This window comes from Radiomyces spectabilis, assembly GCF_025331425.1.
Source record: "Radiomyces spectabilis strain NRRL 2753 chromosome Unknown BYT42scaffold_6, whole genome shotgun sequence".
In the NCBI taxonomy this organism is placed as follows: Eukaryota; Fungi; Mucoromycota; class Mucoromycetes; order Mucorales; family Radiomycetaceae; genus Radiomyces; species Radiomyces spectabilis.
Window position 1 is genome coordinate 468628 of NW_026251931.1, and position 13580 is coordinate 482207.

The 13580-nt window shown below is 43.2% G+C and overlaps 6 protein-coding genes across 6 annotated transcripts; 3 read left to right on the forward strand and 3 right to left on the reverse strand.

The window, feature by feature from the left end:
• Positions 1-72: 72 nt before the first annotated feature.
• BYT42DRAFT_568016 (uncharacterized protein) lies at positions 73-831 on the reverse strand. The gene has a single exon (XM_051568133.1). It carries the CDS (start codon positions 699-701, stop codon positions 477-479), a length of 225 nt encoding a protein of 74 aa, XP_051423561.1. The 5' UTR covers positions 702-831; the 3' UTR covers positions 73-476.
• Positions 832-3090: 2259 nt separating this feature from the next.
• Positions 3091-3783, forward strand: BYT42DRAFT_496109 (uncharacterized protein; the record flags this gene model as incomplete). Its single annotated transcript, XM_051564401.1, has 2 exons — positions 3091-3418; positions 3569-3783. 2 exons carry the CDS (start codon positions 3091-3093, stop codon positions 3781-3783), a joined length of 543 nt encoding a protein of 180 aa, XP_051423562.1.
• Positions 3784-5586: 1803 nt separating this feature from the next.
• Positions 5587-6908, forward strand: BYT42DRAFT_319011 (uncharacterized protein). The gene is made up of 4 exons (XM_051563002.1): positions 5587-5684; positions 5786-5820; positions 5891-6057; positions 6151-6908. Exons 2-4 carry the CDS (start codon positions 5810-5812, stop codon positions 6675-6677), a joined length of 705 nt encoding a protein of 234 aa, XP_051423563.1. The 5' UTR covers positions 5587-5684; positions 5786-5809; the 3' UTR covers positions 6678-6908.
• Positions 6909-6979: 71 nt separating this feature from the next.
• On the reverse strand, positions 6980-8912 carry BYT42DRAFT_496573 (major facilitator superfamily domain-containing protein; the record flags this gene model as incomplete). The annotated part of the gene is made up of 7 exons (XM_051564433.1): positions 6980-7172; positions 7231-7345; positions 7419-8050; positions 8126-8224; positions 8313-8349; positions 8423-8663; positions 8754-8912. 7 exons carry the CDS (start codon positions 8910-8912, stop codon positions 6980-6982), a joined length of 1476 nt encoding a protein of 491 aa, XP_051423564.1.
• A 325-nt stretch (positions 8913-9237) lies between these two features.
• Positions 9238-10577, forward strand: BYT42DRAFT_568029 (uncharacterized protein). The gene is made up of 5 exons (XM_051568134.1): positions 9238-9529; positions 9598-9889; positions 9955-9995; positions 10066-10209; positions 10286-10577. The coding sequence occupies exons 1-5, from the start codon at positions 9424-9426 to the stop codon at positions 10408-10410; spliced, it is 708 nt and encodes a 235-aa protein (XP_051423565.1). The 5' UTR covers positions 9238-9423; the 3' UTR covers positions 10411-10577.
• A 43-nt stretch (positions 10578-10620) lies between these two features.
• Positions 10621-13422, reverse strand: BYT42DRAFT_568033 (uncharacterized protein). Its single transcript, XM_051568135.1, has 3 exons — positions 12900-13422; positions 11707-12616; positions 10621-11615 (listed from the first exon to the last, which is right to left on the reverse strand). The coding sequence occupies exons 1-3, from the start codon at positions 13359-13361 to the stop codon at positions 11059-11061; spliced, it is 1929 nt and encodes a 642-aa protein (XP_051423566.1). The 5' UTR covers positions 13362-13422; the 3' UTR covers positions 10621-11058.
• Positions 13423-13580: the final 158 nt, after the last annotated feature.

A 13580-nucleotide genomic window follows, 5' to 3' on the forward strand; every position in this document is an offset into this window, starting at 1 on the left:
TGGATAGCTCATGGTCTGTGAGCACGTTCTGAATTAACATTCTAGGATGGAGTGAGATGAATGTCTAGTAGGGGATAATAGCCTTTCTTGGGAATTAATGGAGATCATGGTCGTGCATTCGAGAAGTGCCAAAAATTGATTTCAATCCAATTGCGCTTGGTTTTGACACTCAAATCTCCCTGCAACTCCTTTCCCCTTGTTTTGATACTTTTTTTTCTCTCTCACACACTCTCTGTTTCTCTGGGACATCAACGAGGGAAGATGACCGCTTTCATCTCATTGGATGCTATTTTGTACACTTGCATTGAGATATTTGACTGTGACTCCACCATGATCAAAAGGTGCTTTCCTTGTTTTCTCCAATGCTGTAGCTCCTGATTAAGCCACCAGTCCAACGACGGTGCCGTCTTTATCTGATATTTATCGTGGTACAAAGGCAACCAATTGACGCATATGGCAAACCCAAAAACCGTTTTTTATTTTGGTTGCTTGATTGCAAAAAAAAAAAAAAAACTTCCTGTCATGGCCAATTTATTCCCCCTTTTTTCCATATCTCCTAGCCATCCATCGTCATCCGCAAAAAAAAAAAAAAAAATTACCCCTTGAGTAGTATAGATTGGAAACTTTGTCAGAGAGAGAACGTTGTTTAACACCAGAGACAGGAAAAAGAAAAACAGAAGTGATGGATGTACAAATGGCATTGTTGTTATTTACAAGTTTGAAAAAAAACAAGGGAGTAACATGACACAGAGGATGATGACGAGGATGATATTTGCAGTATATTAAGAGCTGAAAAATAGTAGAAATTACTTATAAATAACTACAATTAATGGTTTTGAATGTATGCGAGACTTCCGTCGTAGCATGAGAAAGGAAATAATATAACAAAAAAAGTTGACTTTTTGGAGAGAACGAGATTGAACGAGTCGGGTCCTGTGATTAAACAATGTGGTTGTGCGTCAAGGCTGGAATCGGACGATGATCATCCGCTTGCAGGGTTCGAGCTCGTCAAACCTTGAACCCATTCTAACCTTACTAGTAAGCATTGATGTGGTTGACAGTATGATGGAATTTTTTTTCTCACTGTATAACTCTGTGAATTACGCGATAGGGAAAGAATCGTGTTTGTTGACAACTTTAATGACCGGATTTGATTGGCCACCGAAATAATTATTATTTTGGTGATGTGTTCTGCTTGTGCTGATCATCCGGCATCCTTCATCTTTGGTCGATCAATTGATTCTTGTTTGAAAAAAAGGCAATGGAAATCGAGGTAAACAAAAAAAAAAACCACATCGATTTTTTTTTCTTGGCTTCTCAGTGTGGTTTTCCTTTGCCGTGAGTTTTTGCAAGTATGATTATGATGGTTCACGGTATTACGGTTCGCCATCGTAAAAAGGAAAAGTTCCGGTTTGTTGGTGTGCCTGTCTGTTGTGCCATCTAGCTACGAGGACCCCCCAAGTTTTGGGTGCTTTTTGCATCCCTGTGAAAGGTGGACAAATGGCTGAACAACCAGAAAAAACAAGCAGATAATGTAGCATAAAAAAAATAGGCCCTAGCCAAGGGAACTTTAAGCTTCTGCTAAACAAATACATACGATTACATGCACTAAAAATAAAAATAAAAATATGAAAACGACGATGAAAATTTTATTATATAAAGCCATAGATATATCCCCCACCAAAAAAGGCTTCTTTATCTTACGTTCATTTCCTTTTCCTTTGTTGCTTTTTTACTTCAGCACACCGCTCCTTCCATTCCCCTTTTTTTATCTCTCATTTTATTTTACCAACTTTTTTTTGGGTCGTTCAAACTTGCTCCTACTTTTTGACAAAGATTGGGAAATCAAGCATCACCTGAAAAAAAATCATCATCATCACAGTTTCCTAGTTACTCGTTTCTATCTTGCTACTAATTTCGGTGCTTCCACAGCTACAAAAAAGTAACCACCCATCAATCACTGATCCATCACACCTTTTTACCTCTTTTTCGGGTAAGTGATCCATGGCAGTTCCATTCTTTCCAAACAAGCATTCAAGAGGAAATAGCAAAAAGAAAAGAGAGAAACTTGGGGGGAGAGAGAGAGGGGAAAAAAAGGCTATTGGGTAAAGTCTTGGTACGCTCAGTGGCTCTGGCGGGATCCAATGTGATTTTCTTGATTTGAGGAGAAATCGCTTCAGTTTTATCCGTGTGGGTGCGCGCGCGCGGGCATTGGGACAAAAAAGCATGGTGAGCGTGTATTTCGATGTGTGTGCGTGTTTTTTTTTTTTTTGAGATGTAGCTTGAGAGGAGAGGTGACATTGGGAAGAAGGGAGATTGATTTCTTTTTTTGGGGGTAATAAGGATGCTTGTAAAAAAAAAGAAAAAATCTTGTTTCTGAAAGCTAGGGAGGAAAAGGGACGAGAGCATATAAATTAACCCCTTCTCTTTCATTGACACCTAGACACAAGAAAGTCGCTTTTTTATTCCTGCTTCTTCTTCACAATGTATTCACCTTCGGAAATGCACCAACAGGCCACTACCACTGTCGCTCAGCACCCTTCTTTTGATGTGACATTGGATAGCTTGAATCAGTACCGACAGGACACTTATAATTACATGCGCCGTTTCAGTTACGCCGAGCTATTGTCGAATCAGAGTGAGGCGAGCCTTTCCGACTACGAACAACAGACACCATCGCCATCCAACGATTACGAGGAGTACATGTACCATCAACAACAGCACCAGCCTCATCCTCTGGATGAAAAGCGTCGCTTGAGTACCCTCATTGATCTCGCTCACAGCCAGCCGCCATCATCTCAGGCCTATTTCCCAACGACGGTTTTGCCCCATGAGTATGGATATCCCGCGACCACGAATGGATGGTCGTCTTATGGAGGACTGGCTCCTTCGTCTCAAGCTCTTTTGCAACGACCCATGACGCCCGTGTCCCCGTCCATGATGGGTAATGATATGTATTGCATTCCTTCGCAATACCAGCAGCAGTTGTCGCTTCCTCTGTTCGAAGGTTACCATCCATTGTCTCCTTGTGGCCCTATCAACATGTTGGATGTTGCTGCCTCGACGGCAGTTCCCAACCCTACCATTGTGATGACTTCCCCTTCCGAACTTGATACCACCGGTTACCGTGAACGGTCCAATTCGTCTTTTTCCAAATCTTCGTCCAACAGTAGCAGCCGCCACAGTTCTTTGTCTGAACCCCACGGTCTTGGTTCCCCCTCTGTCCATGGTTCCATCGATGCTGGTCAAGGAAACAAGCCTGCCAAACAGACGCGATCACGCGGTCGACGGGTGTCGAGCAATCCCAGTGCGGCCGGCCAGAAAATGTTCACATGCAAGCATGATGATTGCGGCAAAGTGTTCAAGCGATCCGAACATCTCAAGCGACATATCCGATCCATTCACACTTTGGAAAAACGTAAGTCACCCAATTTCCTGTTTTTTTTTTTTTTTCCTTCGCTATGCTAGTCAGTGATCGACATTTTCTAAAAAAAAAAAAAAAAACAATGATGCCATTCATTTATTGATGATGGAAACTAATCTGTTTTCTATTTTTTTCTTATTTTAGCTTTTGAATGTCCCTATCAATCGTGTTCCAAGCGATTCTCGAGATCCGATAACTTGAACCAGCACATCCGTATTCATCGTCACACAAGCAAGGACAAAACGAGTCCCACCGCTGCTTCCACCGGTGCGGCCAATGGTTTGAATCCTACTTCTGTGACGGCTTCCAATGGTCAACATCGAGCCTCGTTCAGTGATTACATGTCCACCTACTTGTAGACGACCGACATATGACACACTACGCTTACACCTACTACTATCCTCCCTCCATCCCAACCATCCATCAGCTCCAATCAGAGAAAAAAAGGAAAAAGAAAATAGGCATATTCCCATCCTATCTCAAAAGAAGGAAACAGACCGAATGGAAAAACAAAAAAGACATATGAAATAGTATACCCTCCCCTTCAATTCTTTTCGTCTTTCCGTTCTTCTTTCGAGCCAAATCGTGTTCCCTTCACGTTTATTTTCTTCTTTCCCTATTTTTGTTTTCTTTTTTCTCTCTTCTCTTCTCATCTTAAGCAGAATTGTTCTTTTTTTTCATTTCTTTAAGGTTTATTATATTTGCATTTTTCTTTTTTGTCTTTTTATCTACAAAGGGAAAAAAAAAAATAGTAGACCGAGACCCCTTCTCATTCGTCTCTACTTTTTTTCCCTCTTGCATGCCTTTCTTTTTCTTTTTTATTATTATTTTTTTTTTTTTGTCAAGATGGTAACCATTTATTGTTGCCATTGCATTTGCGAAACTTATTACTACCTTTTTTTTCCACCTTTTTTTTTAAATTGTACCTAGTGTTATGTTCTTTGTACGTGCCAAAAAAAAATAACTAAAGAAAACAAACAAAAACAGCAACCTGCACGGATATGCAGGAAACATAATAAAAAAAACTAAGTCTGATCAAAAAAGGGATGCGTCATTGTGCCACCATACGAATGATTGATGTTGAAGAACGGTTTAGTAGTGATGGACCAAAAAAAAAAAAAAAAAAAAAAAAAAAGCACGGTCCCTTCGTTCATTTATCAAATACGGTCGACAGTGATGAAAATAGGCGTGAGCTTTTTTTTGATTGGAAGGGAAGGAAAGTCTAGGTGCCTCCAAAACAAGAACATAATGACGGTCACTGGCGTCAAGCTTGGTCATGGGTGTTCCTGAAAAAGTTTTCCCGATCAATGCTTCGCGTCGCACTTTAACCAGAAAAGGCAACGCACCGTTGAAAACAGGCAATATCCGTCCACACGATGACACAGAAAGTTTAACCATCTCAAAAATAAAAATAAAGTTAACTTAAGAGATAATCATCGGGTAGGATTGCATTCCCATTCATTCATTCATTCATTGATTTTTCATCTCTCCCCCGTGCTATTTCAATGCATGAGAACACGTCCCGTTTTTTCTCATCCATGCTTACCTTGTTATCCTACCTTTATATCATGCAACAATATCTGGCGTGGTTCCATGTCACCAATAGAAAAAACGGATTCGCACGGTGGTTTTTTTTTTTTTTTCATGACGTGAAAACACAGACCATTCCAAGGAACTCCTCATGTGGCAAACTCTCATAGTCGATGGCGTGTTGTTGTTGTCGGTCTCGAATGGATGGGCGTGGAATGGTAAAAAAAGATAAAAAATAAAATAAGAAAGCACCCGTTCACAATGAAAATAGGACCTCTCTTTCCTGGGTATCGGGTTGGCTAGATTAAGTAAATCCGGTCCCGATGGAAAAAAAAAAGAGTCCAAGCAGTGCAACCTAGGCCAAAGATCCAGACTTGATCCGAACTGCCCGTGATCATCGATGCAAACTCTAACCAGTTTTCTATATAACGGATTTGCCTTTTTTTTCTCTCTCTTTTTTTTTGGCTCTTTGGCTTTGCTTACCTTTTTATCATCATCTCCCGGCGTCATACCAACTTTTTTTTAATAATCTTGGCAATGGAACATCAACCACCCCACCCTTCCTCTATGAGCGAAGTTTCATTCATGTCTTCTGTGTATTACCCACAACCAACCCCCTTTCCCCAGTTCCAGTTTTCGGCCACGGGGCCCGTTCGAACCGTGAGCCACCCTCCCCCATCGTCTCAAACGGCCATGCCCCATTTTGCCCAGTTTCCTCCACAACAACCATGTAAGTATTTTGATGCAACGGTAGAGAAAAAAAAAGGGAATAAAAATTTCATACTGATCGGACTGGTTCCCTTATCTACAGTGTTCCCTGTGTACCATCAGAATGCAACGTACCTTCCATCGGCCATGACCAAAAAGTAAGTCTCCGCTAGGAAACAGCGATTTCATCGGAACATGAAAATCTGATGCGGTTTCCCTGGTAAAAAGGCCACAGCAGACAAAAGATGAACGTCGTGCGGAACATAATGCTATTGAAAGAGCGCGTCGTGAGAGTTTAAACACCAAATTTCAGCAACTGGCTCACCTCTTGCCCAATCTTCAAAATGATACCCGGCCTTCAAAAAGTACCATCATTGAACGTACACTAGAATTTGGTAAGTACACTTGGAGCAAGAGGATTGTGAAGAACGAGGAGTTTGCAAGAGTGGCATGCTGATCTTTTTTTTTCTTGTCTTGGTGGGATTTAGTCAAGCAAGCTTTGCAAAAAGAGGAACGGTACCGTCATGAACTTCGGGATCTTCGTCACACCAATCGACAATTGTTGAACCGATTATCAGACCCTGCGCCGTCGTCCAACGTTCCATCAGTGTCTTCGGAACCGATGCATTACCCATCCGCATCCCCATCACCCTTCATGTTGTCTTTAACCCCGACTCCCACTATGCCCGCGGCTTCTCTCCCGACCTCGTCCATGTCCACCATGTCAAGCATGTCCAGTTCCTGTGTCGCCCTCGATCCCTCCTACTGTGATCCTTCCACACAGCACCATCCAACGGCGTGTGATCCTATCCTATTTGGTCAACTTCCTCTTCAGGCCATGGTCGGTTCTCCATGTGAAAGCGAAGAAGAACTGAACGAGCTTGATCTGCAACACCACCATAACTCTATGATGAACTATGCCCACCACCTGCAAATGTATTCCCAAGACCACAATGCCAAAGCCACCTCGGTACCTTTTGCCTCTCCTTCCATATCCATGCCTCTCTTTCAATAAGTTACACTCCTCGTTCCCACCTCATCCTCATTAATTTAATCCATACCGCGATTCTATGCTTCATTATGTATATTCCTATGCTATTGTGACTTGACATCTTGCATCATTTTCTCTTTCCTCGCATCCTCTTTCTTTTTTCTTTTCATCATCTCATTTTGATTGCTTGATGTTTGTGCATAACAATTTCTTTTTCTCTTTAAAAAAAACCAACATTAATGCTCTGTTTATATTAAAAGTTTTTTAAAATATATATATAAAGTATGTGTCATAAATATCATAAATATGGGTATGCAGCAACGACATTATGAAAAATGGGTATCCTCTTTTTTGTACCAGCCTTCTTTCTCTGCGCGTTCAACACGCCATCGAGATCCGTAATGAATTAAAAGAGGCACAAAAGCGTTGGACAAAACAAGGATGATCCCCACAATTGTGAACATCCATCCATAACCAACACTTTGAATGCCCGGCTCCATACAAAAAGTAAATACCGCACTAAATCACAACGTTAATCCCCAGAAAAACTTGCATCATCGATCTGCTCTTTACTCACCCGAGTATACATCGGCACAGATTATTCGATGCTGTGATAGAGGCTCCTTTACCAGGATACAAATCGATCAAAATGGTTTGGAATGTTGTCATGACAGCCGTTGTTCCATAACCAACTAAAACATCCATTCATTGTACGATTGAATATCGCGTCGCACATCCATTGGATCTGTGTGATGCTTCACTTACCAAGAAATTGAAGGACCAAAGCCACAGCCAGAGGGGCGCGCACCATCATCAACCATCCGTAGATCAAGCAAATCACTTGGGCTACAGCGGCATTGATCCACATGGTGCGCAACCGTGCGCGGAAAATGGGAAATTCCAGTGCCACTTTTCCTCCCACCACCGCTTTATCTAGAGGGAAGCCCCTCTTTTTAGCCACAACACGAAAGTTGTGGTTCATAATGCGACCTTCCAAAAGCGACCCTGCCACGCATCCTACACCAGGGCACAGAAAACACAGCCCGATCTGCAGTTCCGAAAGCCCGTAATGGCTGCTAAACAGTTTGGTCGTCGTAATACTAAAGCAGTAATAGGCCGTGTAGTGGAAAGCGTTATAAGCAAGGGCGAGCAACACGTCGTACTGTAGCAGATACAAAAAAGGGGCGGTGAAGTTTGGGATACGACGAAATCGATGGGTACTGTGAGGCTCAACAGAGACCGGTGATTTGTCACGTCGACGACGCAACCATTGGGCTGGTGTAGGGTTAGCGTAACCGGAACCGTTGCCGACGAGGGACCGCAACGTTTCAGGAAGAAAGAAAAATCCACTAAGCAAGGCCACGCCGCTCACGATCACAAGAATCCAAAAAATCCACCTGCAAATTGTCCCATGGACCACCGAATCAATATCTGCTTTTGCTTCAACACAATGTCCTTTGCCCTGCACTCACCGCCAACCAAGCCGATCAGCCACCGCTCCACCTATGACGGGTCCAATCACCGGGCCGAGAAGTTGTCCAGCCGTGTACACACCAAAGTAGCCTCCACGTCTAAAGATAGACGATCATCAGAATTTGTTTTTTTTTCTCCTTTTTCAGTCAATTCGACCAAGTTACACAAACATGATCCCCCACTTACTTGGACGGTTCAGCAATGTCACCCACGACACCGGCGCCTATTCATGAAGTAAACATTTTTCAGCATGGGGTAAAACGTATCAACCACGATCCATCGTATAGAATCATTACCAATGGCAATCACGGAGCTCGAACCGAACGCTTGGACCATACGCAGTACCAACAGTAGCCAATACACGTTTGTCAGTGCGAGACCAATATTGGCTCCAATGTAGATGATCAGTGTGGCAAGATACACCGGTCGGCGTCCCCACACATCCGCTAAAGAACCCCAAAATGTGGGCGAGATAGCTTGAAAGACCATATACACGGTCACCGTCAAATTTACAAGCTCCGTGGTGGTGTCAAGGTCCTGAATAGGCGGATCAAGTTATTAAAAAACACTTGAATCAAGATCATGTGACTGGCCGAGGCCACGAAAGGAAGACCAAATTCATTTTACCTTTTGGAGAAGGTTCAGCGCTGGTAAGTAAATATTGGCGGTCAGCGGTGAAAGCATGCCTGTTAAAGAGGCTATGAGGAGAATGACCAATATCTTTGTGGGGGAGAAGACGGTATAAGGTTCCTCTTGTGCTGTATTTTTCTCTGAAATGTCGTCCATGTCAAGTTGCGTCGAGTTTTCGTCACTGTCGGAATTAGCCCTTGTCTGACTATCCAGGCTGACCATGGTATGTCTGAAAGAGGTGAGATGAACAAGAAGAGAAGAGAAGAAGAAAAAGGGTTAAACAAACAGTCCTCTGACGATCAATGGATTCGGACTGACATAATGTTATTCGGCGAATGGTTTACCCATCTGCAACGGAGACCCAAAGCCGGTTTTAACACTGGTTCAGAACATCCTGAATCATTGTTACTGAACGAATCATACGGGTATCCGCAGTAGAAAAAAAAGCGATCCGCTTCTGATCTTTATTATCTGGTGTACCCTTTAATTTGGATCATTGATTATCAAAAAGATGAATCTCTCATCATTGGATCACGAGTGCTTCGCTAAAATAGGCGAAATACTGTTTTGATCTTCATCAAGAAGAGCATGAGACGGAGAATAAATCAGAAGGAAAAAAAATACCATCTTTGACAGTTTGATATTCATTCTTTCTTTTTTGCTCATCATGACTGATTCTATTATTAAAGAGACGCGGGCTATGGTGAGTCAGTACATGTGCAACCTCGATCCTTCACACGACATGCTACATGTAGATCGCGTTGTTCGTCTGGGTCAGTAGATCGGTTCCTGAATTGAAAAAAACGCGATCGCCCACTTACACACGCGTGCATTTGAATAGCTATGCATCTGGCAAACGACTGTTTAACTAAAGGACAAAGAGTGGATTGCGAGATCGTCGAGTTGGCGGCGTTATGCCACGATGTCGGTGATCGCAAATACTACAAGGGGGATGCTTCGGGTGGCGAACTTATTCGTCCCTTTTTGATGGAGCACGGTTTGACACACGAGCGAGCGAGTCTCGTGGCCCGCATCGTAGATCATGTTGGTTTTCGTAAAGAATTAGCTTGGAACGATGACCAAGACCCACAGCAAGACGTTGAATGGCGTAAAAATTGCACAGAGCTTCACATGTAAGTAAACCGCACGTCGCCTCCTTTTTTCATTTCCTAATGTTTATTATTGATGATAATTACAGTGTGCAGGACGCAGATAAGCTGGATGCGATTGGCGCTTTTGGTAACGCGTGATTGACAGAGACGGTGGAATAGAATCTAAGGATATTAAAGAGAATCACACGTCTGTCCAGGTGTTCTTCGTTGTGCGGCGTTTAGCGGAGCGAAAAATATTCCATTGTTTGTTCCTAATCTCGATCCTATAAAACATATGACAAAAGACGAATACGAACAACAAACCGCCAAAGGCAAAGGCACAGCGATCAACCACTTTCACGGTAAAACGACTACATGGATGGGTCACTTTGGAAAAAGCGGATCAGAATTACTCAGATGCATCTGCGCTCTTTGTAGAGAAACTATTTTTGCTGGCAGATATGATGCGCACGTCCAAAGGAAAAGCCATGGCCAAGGAAAGAACGGAGTTTATGCGACTCTTTGTTCGTCGCATTGAAGAAGAATATCATATGGAACTGTGAATACAGAAAAGGAATAATCACCTTGGTTTTTAACCATGAAAGGAAAAACTTGTGTTAAAAAAGAAATAAACAAGCATGACCGGGTAAAAGTAATGCCAGAACTCAATCACTGTGAGCACACATCAACCTCCGTGTGTCTTCCTCCTTGGATACACACTTACAAAGCCAATAAAATGATTTTGGTCTCTCGCTCTCTCTTTGTGACACCAAGTTCACAATGGTTCATCTTACAATTAAATGTAACCCGCTCTTTTTAAAACTCTGGTGATTTTCTCTCCTGTTTATATCTTTATTATTTCTCAACGACGGGGTATGAAAAGATCGGCCAGTCCAAGATACAGTTATTCTGATGTGGCAAAGAGTGTGTTTAGGTTAAACCAATTTAAAACTAGTAAGGAGAAGCAAAGGAAGCATTGGAAGAAGAAGAAAAAAAAGAAGGTGACACTGTAAAGTCAGAAACGAGGGACTGCGTTATATATTACAAAAAAAAAAAGGGACAAGCAGATGGGGGATATTATCATTATAAACTTATAGAGGAGAGATTATCGTTTGAATAGAATAGAATCGTAATCGATTGTTATTTTTTTTTTAAATATAGACAATTTTGATTCATCGGATTTGAGGGAAGGGGCGAGAGCACTTGTTCACTTATGCAGCGGGAATATCTTCGGTGACTTCTGCAATTTCGGCGAGATGGGTGGTAGATTGGCGTGACAAGGTTGGGTTGGCAATGATCGGTGAAAGATTGGTTTGTGGAACAGCCGATCCACTGGAAGACGAGCCTTGCGACAGGTCCGAGGAGTGTACATCGTGCGAACTGGTATCATCCAAATCCATCATACCATCATCGTTGGAGTCGTTGGATCGGCGTAGAAACGAAGGATAAGACAGTGGGCGCGCCGCGGTACGATTGGCCCGTTTAGATCGTTGTTCGGCATTCACCGCGGATGATTTTCGTTTTTCAAATAGGGCCGTCTTGAGTTTTTCCATTAAGCCCGCTGCATTGACCCGAGTACCACGCTGGCTTCGTGCTGTAGGCGATACCGGATCGGCCGTGGCAGGAATGGCGGTGGTGGTGTCGGTGGTGGTTGGGGTCGACGGAGGATGATGCGTCGCCTCGGGTTGAATCGATCGATTATACATTTCCAATAACTGAGTATCCTCGACAAATACTGTGCGTCGATCACGAGCGGCTGCATCACGTACTATTTTTAAACAAACAAACAAAAATAAAAGAACACAATGAGCCTCATCAATGCATCATCCATGGTTCATGTTTCAATGAGAAAAACTTACGATCAGAGGAAGTGCCGTTGGTAAGAATGCCGGAGAAACTAGCAGGTGACGATACGAGGGTGGAACAGAGAGGTTCGCCCGTGGGTTGAATGTTGGACAGATTACCGCTGGTCACCGTCATTGGGTGAATGGGAACTGGTGCCACTGCGTTTTCATCGATTCTTTCGAGCGAGGGTATGCGCTGCATAACATCGGTGTCAGACTGATCCGTCATCACAGGGGAGGACGGCTGATCACATTCTTGGGCCGCCTGGGAGCCATCGCCATGGGAAGGGGAAGGTCGGCATAGACCTAAATGTTGTGCAACTTCATCGATTTCCACCGCTACGCTTGCTTCCAGGTCAGAATAAGTCCGACAAATAGGACACTGAAAACCGGGATGACTCTGCAGCAAAGGTCGAATACATTTGTAATGGTAAGAATGGGAGCATGGAGCGACGAAAAGAGCTTGAAAAGGCGCGAGGGCATAGAGACAGATGCAGCATTCGTCAATATCAGTTTTCGTGACATCAGCTGATGCTGTTGAGTGCGACGGGACCGCGGCATTGGTATCGTCCAATTTAAGCTTGGCTTCATCGTCCGGTCCAGAGACCGGTGGTGGTGATAAAATAGCAGAGGGATTGAGAGAAGAAGGATTGCAAATCGAGCTATCGCGTGGACTGGTCAGATTTCGCAGGTTATTAAATGCTGTCATATTGAATGACAGAGGACGCGGTCTGCGGGTTCGGTTGATCTCAAAACGCATTTTGACGGATCGATAGATTTCCTCCTGACCGCCTTGGTAGTCCACACCCAGTTGGACAATATCACCATCTTTGATCTCGGTCGGTCGGCTTTCCTGGTTGGCGGCTGAAAGACGAATATGGTTCAGAAACGTGCCAGACGATGACTTGGTATCCCGCAAGTAGAGCTACAACAAAAAAGCGCCAAAAAAAAAAACCGAAAAGATGGTCACAGTTAGACATCATGCATATTTTCCCGCTTTTACATCCACCATGCATATCGCATCTGAGAAACAACTTTGAAAAAGAAAAGTAACAAAAAAAGAAAACAAACAATATCCAACAGAATAAAGAAAGTGAATCGCTTCAACAATACAATGTTGGAGACGGTTACCTATTCTGTTTCCGCATAACAAAACCAAAGCCGCTGGCAAATATACAGAAGAAGAAAAAAAAATGAGCGAACGTTACCTTGCCGTCATTTTCCAGCCACAGTTCACAGTGAGCTCTTGAAACGACTTTGCTTTTGAAGGAAATATGGTTGGGCGAAGTGATTCGATCTGTGAATCGACCTATTTTGATGTAGAGACCAGCTTCTAATTCACGATCGACAATATCGAAAATCAAACTTCGACTGGGATTTTCAATGCTGGGCACAATGCGGACGTGAATGCTGGGTGTTCGCGTCTGGTTGGATGGTAGTGGTGCAGGCTGTTCACATGGAGACAGTTGCATAGGATCGGCAATGGTGCAACGACGAGCCGCTCTTGTTTCGGCTGTGGTAGGACTATTATTATTGGTTTGTTGTCGATTCGAAGAGGACCTTGAAAACCGTCTGGCTATCAACGACGTGGCTCCATGCGACAAGGTTAGCGACCGTCTAAACGCACTTTGAGCCATGCTGGAAGCACTTTCTTGTATAGCATCGACCATGGAACAAGGGAAAAAACAATAAGAAGATAATTATATAAAAAATACAAAGAGGGAAATGGGAAATTAAATTTCGGCTAGGGAAGTTTTCTCTGCCTTTTTTTTTTTTTTTTACCCTGCCACCCCGTGGTAAAAAGAAATAATCACGCCTCTCCTTCGTCTCCGCATTACCATTTTGGGTTAACTCTCTCTGAAAAAGCGACACTATCATTCTACGTCAGC